The sequence below is a fragment of the Nansenia antarctica genome, assembly GCF_963989245.1.
Source record: "Nansenia antarctica genome assembly, chromosome: 8".
NCBI classification, from domain to species: domain Eukaryota; kingdom Metazoa; phylum Chordata; class Actinopteri; order Argentiniformes; family Microstomatidae; genus Nansenia; species Nansenia antarctica.
In genome coordinates, this window is record NC_137678.1 from 3,359,031 (window position 1) to 3,368,758 (window position 9,728).

The 9,728-nt window shown below is 44.6% G+C and overlaps 1 protein-coding gene across 1 annotated transcript; it reads left to right on the forward strand.

The window, feature by feature from the left end:
* Positions 1-9,728, forward strand: LOC308163626 (ragulator complex protein LAMTOR3-like; the record flags this gene model as incomplete). The annotated part of the gene is made up of 6 exons (XM_080537802.1): positions 1-53; positions 1,350-1,384; positions 1,716-1,774; positions 3,618-3,751; positions 9,472-9,535; positions 9,655-9,728. The coding sequence occupies exons 1-6, from the start codon at positions 45-47 to the stop codon at positions 9,726-9,728; spliced, it is 375 nt and encodes a 124-aa protein (XP_080393928.1). The 5' UTR covers positions 1-44.

Genomic DNA, 9,728 nt, shown 5'->3' on the forward strand with positions numbered 1-9,728 from the left:
AGTTGTTGACTGTGGAGTAGAAGACGCGGACGTTGGCCACCATCATGGCTGATGTAAGTAGAACAGTCAGTGTTTCTATCCATGGAGTTGATGACTATGACATGTACCTAGTACCTAGCCCTCAGACTGGACCAGGGGAGAGGGATGAGGAGGAGGAGGGGAGAGGGTTGAGGAGGTGAGAGGTTTGAGGAGAAGGAGAGAGGGTTGAGGAGGAGGAGGGGAGAGGGTTGAGGAGGAGGAGGGGAGAGGGTTGAGGAGGAGGAGGGGAGAGGGTTGAGGAGGAGGAGGAGGGGAGAGGAGAGGAGGAGGAGGAGAGGAGGAGGAGGAGAGGAGAGGGTTGAGGAGGGGAGAGGGTTGAGGAGGGGAGGAGAGGGTTGAGGAGGAGGGGAGAGGGTTGAGGAGGGGAGGAGGAGGGGAGAGGGTTGAGGAGGAGGAGGAGGGACGAGGAGGAGGGGAGGGGAGAGGGTTGAGGCGGTGAGGAGGAGGGGAGAGGGTTGAGGAGGAGGAGGAGGGACGAGGAGGAGGGGAGGGGAGAGGGTTGAGGAGGAGAGGGTTGGGGAGGAGAGGGTTGAGGAGGGGAGGAGAGGGTTGAGGAGGAGGAGGAGAGGGTTGGGGAGGGTTGAGGAGGAGGGGAGAGGGTTGAGGAGGAGGAGGAGAGGGTTGAGGAGGAGGAGGAGGAGGGGAGAGGGTTGAGGAGGGGAGGAGGAGGGTTGAGGAGGAGGAGGAGGGACGAGGAGGAGGGGAGGGGAGAGGGTTGAGGCGGTGAGGAGAGGGTTGAGGAGGAGAGGGTTGGGGAGGAGAGGGTTGAGGAGGGGAGGAGAGGGTTGAGGAGGGGAGGAGAGGGTTGGGGAGGGTTGAGGAGGAGGGGAGAGGGTTGAGGAGGAGGAGGAGAGGGTTGAGGAGGAGGAGGAGGAGGAGGGGAGAGGGTTGAGGAGAGGAGGAGGAGAGGGTTGAGGAGGGGAGGAGGAGGAGAGGGTTGAGGAGGAGGAGGGTTGAGGAGGAGGAGGAGAGGAGGAGGAGGAGAGGAGAGGGTTGAGGAGGAGAGGGTTGAGGAGGAGGAGGAGGAGGAGAGGGTTGAGGAGGAGAGGGTTGAGGAGGGGAGGAGAGGGTTGAGGAGGGGAGGAGAGGAGGAGGGGAGAGGGTTGAGGAGGGGAGGAGAGGGTTGAGGAGGAGAGGGTTGAGGAGGGGAGGAGAGGGTTGAGGAGGGGAGGAGAGGGTTGAGGAGGAGGAGGAGGAGAGGGTTGAGGAGGAGGAGGAGGAGGAGAGGGTTGAGGAGGAGGGTTGAGGAGGAGAGGGTTGAATCACTTGAATCTACTTTGTCAAATCAAATGATGTTTGTTTTGTTGCAGGACTTGAAGAGGTACCTGTATAAACAGTTACCAAGGTATGGTTGTTTGTCACATGGTTAGGCTATGGGTGGTTGATTGATCCCGTTGGTACTAGTAGCTTGTCAAATGTTTCTGAAATCTATGCTAAACCGCTCTTTATCTCACCTGACAAATAGTACAATAATACAGTAGCTAGGCCTACTGTGTATTGTGTGGTGTGCATTTGGGCTTAGCTATAACTATTATATGTAATGTAATATTTGTGTTTTATTTGTGTTTCCTCCTTGTTATGTAAAGCACTTTGTGACCCTTGGTCTGGGAAAGGTGCTGTATAAATCATTGTACTTACTTACTTACTAATGTGCTGCCTTTCTTCTCCTTACCCAGTGTGGAGGGTCTTCATGCCATCGTGGTGACAGACAGGGATGGAGTCCCAGTTATCAAAGGTAACATCTGTCTCATAATCAGTGATCAAAGGTAACATCTGTCTCATAATCAGTGATCAAAGGTAACATCTGTCTCATAATCAGTGATCAAAGGTAACATCTGTCTCATAATCAGTGATCAAAGGTAACATCTGTTTCATCATCATCACATATACAGTATGCCCTTTAGTTGACGCCTTCATCCAAAGCGACTTACACTGCAATGACATACATGTCAGTATCTATGGGCCCAGTGGCAATCAAACCCACAACCTAAGTGTTGTTAGCCCCGTGCTCTACCACCTGAGCCACCGAGGACCATTATGTTTCCCATATTATGGTGTAGTTGCAAAAGTTAAAGCCAGTCTGCAGCATTTCCAGTCATTTTAAATAAGGAAATGAAATTGAGGTTAGTCAAATTAAATACTATATGGCTTCATCTTTGTTCATACATACTATGTTCTTTTTTCCATTTTTTTCCACTTATTTTTTTTTCCCTTAGAATGATAATAATATATCATATTATACTGTAGAATGATCATAGAATGATCAAAATGATCAAAAAAATAAAATAATTAAGTGATTAAAAAAAAGAAAAAAAGAACATAGATTCAGATTCAGATTCATTTATTTATTCAAGGGACAGTGCATATTAATAAAACAAAAATAAATTGTAAATACGCCAGAGTTAGCCCGAAAGCTAGTTTTCATCCGCAGTCCCTATGCCATGATGTTGTATACGGCTCCCTGGAGGAAAAAAGTACATTTAAAAGATAAAATATAGGTAAACCTAGGCACAAAAAAGTAGACAGGACAAGCATTTAGCTTAAGGGCATAACAAAGGGGGTTAAAAGAGCATACATTAATCATAGGCGGTTAAAAGGAGGGTACATATTCGGTAAGCAGACTAAAAGCAAGCAACATATACGCACGGTAAGCAGACTAAAAACAAGCACACAGACTGTACAGGTAAGACATGTTAGGCGGTACACAGACAGGCGGTACACATGACATACAGGTATAGGACAGGACATTTCAATGTTGACAGGTGTGTGTGTTGATCATCCACTGTTTTAGGTGCTTTCTAAATGATTTAAAGGTGCCTAATTCTTTAAGGTGCCCTGGAATCAGGTTCCATTCACGTGCCCCTCTAACTGACCAGGCAGACTGACTAAAGGCACTCCTCCTAAATGGGATGGTGCAGTCCCCTCTGGTGACACCCCTTGTGGTGCGTGCTGTACTTCCTGGTCGTGAGATTAAGGTGTTAAGTGGTGGTGGGGCTAAATTATGGATAGTTTTATAGACAAGGCAGAGGTTTGTGTAGGTTTTCAGATTGTCCCAGCTTAGAATGTTGTGTTTCTTCAGTATTGTGCAGTGGTGAAAGTGTCTTGGCTTCTTGTCTCGTGTTTTGATTGTTTGTTTGTATAGTGACTCGAGTGCTTTGCAGGTTGTGGGATTCAGTTTTTTTCAATTCATTTTTTTTTTCCTGAGAATGATAATAATATATCATATTATACTATAGAATGATCATAGAATGATAAAAAAAAAAAAATCTTAAACACCACAGGTGTCCTACATCATAGACAAGTACTAGTTGCATGTGACAAGGTTATCTTAGATACAAGGGATGGAAATGAGTCTTCCATATCACCAGTTTACATAAAGTCATCGACATCGTTAAAGCGTTTGCTCCGTTGTTTAAATCTTGCTTGGTGGCTCGCCCTTTGATATTTTTAACAGTGTGAAAAATGTTCTATAGAAGAAAATAAAAGTGTAAAATCCCCTTTGATAACCTTTTTTCAAATCCATGTCTGAACTATCACAGATATGTTGTGCACAGTGTGACTGGTTTGTCCCCTTCTAGTTGCCAATGACAACGCGCCTGAGTACGCCCTGCGGCCAGGCTTCCTGTCCACCTTCGCCATGGCCACCGACCAGGGCAGCAAGCTGGGCATCGGCAAGAACAAGAGCATCATCTGCTACTACAACACATACCAGGTACCATAGCATCATCTGCTACTACAACACATACCAGGTACCATAGCATCATCTGCTACTACAACACATACCAGGTACCATAGCATCATCTGCTACTACAACACATACCAGGTACCATAGCATCATCTGCTACTACAACACATACCAGTCTGCTATAACACATACCAGATACCTGCAGTCTACTACAACACATACCAGATACCTTCAGTCTGCTACAACACATACCAGATACCTTCAGTCTGCTACAACACATACCAGGTACCTGTAGTCTGCTAGAACACATACCAGATACCTGCAGTCTGCTAGAACACATACCAGATACCTGCAGTCTGCTACAACACATACCAGATACCTGCAGTCTGCTAGAACACATACCAGATACCTTCAGTCTGCTACAACACATACCAGATACCTGCAGTCTGCTACAACACATACCAGTCTGCTAGAACACATACCAGATACCTTCAGTCTGCTAGAACACATACCAGATACCTTCAGTCTGCTAGAACACATACCAGATACCTGCAGTCTGCTACAACACATACCAGTCTGCTAGAACACATACCAGATACCTGCAGTCTGCTAGAACACATACCAGATACCTTCAGTCTGCTAGAACACATACCAGATACCTGCAGTCTGCTACAACACATACCAGTCTGCTAGAACACATACCAGATACCTGCAGTCTGCTAGAACACATACCAGATACCTTCAGTCTGCTAGAACACATACCAGATACCTTCAGTCTGCTAGAACACATACCAGTCTGCTAGAACACATACCAGATACCTGTAGTCTGCTAGAACACATACCAGATACCTGCAGTCTGCTAGAACACATACCAGATACCTGTAGTCTGCTACAACACATACCAGATACCTTCAGTCTGCTACAACACATACCAGATACCTTCAGTCTGCTACAACACATACCAGATACCTGCAGTCTGCTAGAACACATACCAGATACCTTCAGTCTGCTAGAACACATACCAGATACCTTCAGTCTGCTAGAACACATACCAGATACCTGCAGTCTGCTAGAACACATACCAGATACCTGCAGTCTGCTAGAACACATACCAGATACCTGCAGTCTGCTACAACACATACCAGATACCTTCAGTCTGCTACAACACATACCAGATACCTGCAGTCTGCTAGAACACATACCAGATACCTGCAGTCTGCTACAACACATACCAGATACCTGCAGTCTGCTAGAACACATACCAGATACCTGCAGTCTGCTAGAACACATACCAGATACCTGCAGTCTGCTAGAACACATACCAGATACCTGCAGTCTGCTACAACACATACCAGATACCTTCAGTCTGCTACAACACATACCAGATACCTTCAGTCTGCTAGAACACATACCAGATACCTGCAGTCTGCTACAACACATACCAGATACCTGCAGTCTGCTAGAACACATACCAGATACCTGCAGTCTGCTACAACACATACCAGATACCTGCAGTCTGCTACAACACATACCAGATACCTTCAGTCTGCTACAACACATACCAGATACCTGCAGTCTGCTAGAACACATACCAGATACCTTCAGTCTGCTACAACACATACCAGATACCTGTAGTCTGCTAGAACACATACCAGTCTGCTAGAACACATACCAGATACCTGCAGTCTGCTAGAACACATACCAGATACCTTCAGTCTGCTACAACACATACCAGATACCTGTAGTCTGCTAGAACACATACCAGATACCTTCAGTCTGCTAGAACACATACCAGATACCTTCAGTCTGCTAGAACACATACCAGATACCTTCAGTCTGCTAGAACACATACCAGATACCTGCAGTCTGCTAGAACACATACCAGATACCTGCAGTCTGCTACAACACATACCAGATACCTTCAGTCTGCTACAACACATACCAGATACCTGCAGTCTGCTAGAACACATACCAGTCTGCTAGAACACATACCAGATACCTGCAGTCTGCTAGAACACATACCAGATACCTGTAGTCTGCTAGAACACATACCAGATACCTTCAGTCTGCTAGAACACATACCAGATACCTGCAGTCTGCTAGAACACATACCAGTCTGCTAGAACACATACCAGATACCTGTAGTCTGCTAGAACACATACCAGATACCTTCAGTCTGCTAGAACACATACCAGATACCTGCAGTCTGCTAGAACACATACCAGATACCTTCAGTCTGCTAGAACACATACCAGATACCTGCAGTCTGCTAGAACACATACCAGATACCTGCAGTCTGCTACAACACATACCAGATACCTGCAGTCTGCTAGAACACATACCAGTCTGCTACAACACATACCAGATACCTGCAGTCTGCTACAACACATACCAGATACCTGCAGTCTGCTAGAACACATACCGGATACCTGCAGTCTGCTAGAACACATACCAGATACCTTCAGTCTGCTAGAACACATACCAGATACCTTCAGTCTGCTAGAACACATACCAGATACCTTCAGTCTGCTAGAACACATACCAGGTACCTGTAGTCTGCTAGAACACATACCAGATACCTGCAGTCTGCTACAACACATACCAGATACCTTCAGTCTGCTAGAACACATACCAGATACCTTCAGTCTACTATAACACATACCAGATACCTGCAGTCTGCTAGAACACATACCAGATACCTGCAGTCTGCTAGAACACATACCAGATACCTTCAGTCTGCTAGAACACATACCAGATACCTGCAGTCTGCTAGAACACATACCAGATACCTGTAGTGTGCTAGAACACATACCAGATACCTGCAGTCTGCTAGAACACATACCAGATACCTGCAGTCTGCTAGAACACATACCAGATACCTGCAGTCTGCTAGAACACATACCAGATACCTTCAGTCTGCTACAACACATACCAGATACCTGTAGTCTGCTAGAACACATACCAGATACCTGTAGTCTGCTAGAACACATACCAGATACCTTCAGTCTGCTAGAACACATACCAGATACCTGCAGTCTGCTAGAACACATACCAGATACCTTCAGTCTGCTACAACACATACCAGATACCTGCAGTCTGCTAGAACACATACCAGATACCTGCAGTCTGCTAGAACACATACCAGATACCTTCAGTCTACTAGAACACATACCAGATACCTGCAGTCTGCTAGAACACATACCAGTCTGCTACAACACATACCAGATACCTGCAGTCTGCTAGAACACATACCAGATACCTGCAGTCTGCTAGAACACATACCAGATACCTGCAGTCTGCTAGAACACATACCAGATACCTTCAGTCTGCTAGAACACATACCAGATACCTGTAGTCTGCTAGAACACATACCAGATACCTGCAGTCTGCTAGAACACATACCAGATACCTGCAGTCTGCTACAACACATACCAGATACCTGCAGTCTGCTAGAACACATACCAGATACCTGCAGTCTGCTACAACACATACCAGATACCTTCAGTCTGCTAGAACACATACCAGATACCTGCAGTCTGCTACAACACATACCAGATACCTGCAGTCTGCTAGAACACATACCAGATACCTGTAGTCTGCTAGAACACATACCAGATACCTGTAGTCTGCTAGAACACATACCAGATACCTGCAGTCTGCTACAACACATACCCGATACCTGCAGTCTGCTAGAACACATACCAGATACCTTCAGTCTATAACTGCCAGATGTCTGCAGTTGCTACATCATTACAGCTGCATTTACACTGAAGGACGGAATGCCTAGCTTCCATTTTTTTGCCTGTCCCCCAAAAAATGTTTATTATAGTATACTATGTTCTTTTTTCCATTTTTCGTACATAGTTCATTACGAACTCCCAGATCTTCTGGCTCTACGTCTAGGGGGTGTAGGGGGGAGCTGTAACATAAAGGGTGTAATGTAATGTTGCCACTTGTGGTGTAAGGAAAAACTAATAAAAGGCACAACACAAGATAACTAAAGTGCAATGATTTAATACGAAAATAGTGGTGAGGTACAAAAACACAAGCCATAAGACACATGTGGACGTAACAATAGTATACTATGTTATTTTTAAAAAATATATATATATTTTTTTTCCTTAGAATGATAATAATATATCATATTATACTATAGAATGATAGAATGATAGAATGATCATAAAATGATAAAAATTATAAACAATTATAAAGTTTTTTTTTTTTTTTTAAAGAACATAGTATACTTCACTTTATACTATGTTTATTATATTTTTTCCTTAGAATGATAATAATATATCATATTATACTATAGAATCATAGAATGATAAAAATGATATAAAAAAAATGTAACGCCTGCTTACATACATACTACTTTTTAAAATGACCCATATCTGACACCTGTCTTACATATGACCCATATCTGACACCTGTCTTACATATGACCCATATCTGACACCTGTGCTACATATGACCCATATCTGACACCTGTCTGACATATGACCCATATCTGACACCTGTCTGACATATGACCCATATCTGACACCTGTCTTACATATGACCCATATCTGACACCTGTCTGACATATGACCCATATCTGACACCTGTCTTACATATGACCCATATCTGACACCTGTCTGACATATGACCCATATCTGACACCTGTCTGACATATGACCCATATCTGACACCTGTCTTACATATGACCCATATCTGACACCTGTCTGACATATGACCCATATCTGACACCTGTCTTACATATGACCCATATCTGACACCTGTCTGACATATGACCCATATCTGACACCTGTCTTACATATGACCCATATCTGACACCTGTCTTACATATGACCCATATCTGACACCTGTCTTACATATGACCCATATCTGACACCTGTCTGACATATGACCCATATCTGACACCTGTCTTACATATGACCCATATCTGACACCTGTCTTACATATGACCCATATCTGACACCTGTCTTACATATGACCCATATCTGACACCTGTCTGACATATGACCCATATCTGACACCTGTCTTACATATGACCCATATCTGACACCTGTCTTACATATGACCCATATCTGACACCTGTCTGACATACAGTATGACCCATATCTGACACCTGTCTGACATATGACCCATATCTGACACCTGTCTGACATATGACCCATATCTGACACCTGTCTTACATATGACCCATATCTGACACCTGTCTTACATATGACCCATATCTGACACCTGTCTGACATATGACCCATATCTGACACCTGTCTGACATATGACCCATATCTGCCACCTGTCTGACATATGACCTATATCTGACACCTGTCTTACATATGACCCATATCTGACACCTGTCTTACATATGACCCATATCTGACACCTGTGCTACATATGACCCATATCTGACACCTGTGCTACATATGACCCATATCTGACACCTGTGCTACATATGACCCATATCTGACACCTGTGCTGACATTTGTTTACTTGCGAAACACTTGAAACAACCCGCATGCATACATGACAGTTTGGTTACCGGAAACGAAAGTAAAGAGACAGCCGGCACTTGCAATGGACGCAAACGAGACAGAAATTATAATCCAAACCATTGCTCTGAATTTCATATTTTTTGATTGATTCCAAATAAGCTAAATGTGCCCAGATAATGGATGATGGTAGTTAAAGCTGACCAGTCTCGTTGTTCACTGATCATCTTGTCTTGTCTCCTTCCCCGCCAGATTGTGCAGTTCAACCGGTTGCCGTTGTTTATTAGTTTCATTGCCAGCAGTAGTGCAAACACAGGTGAGGTGAAGACCAACCACACTCACACGCTCATCAACAACAGACCATGTCACCTCCCAGGGGGGAGGGCGGTGGGGAGGACGGTGGGTGATGTGATGCTGCTGTCCTGTGGTACGCAGGTATGATCATCGGTCTGGAGAAGGAACTGGTGCCGCTGATCGAGGAGCTGAGGCAGGTGGTGGAAGTTGCCTGA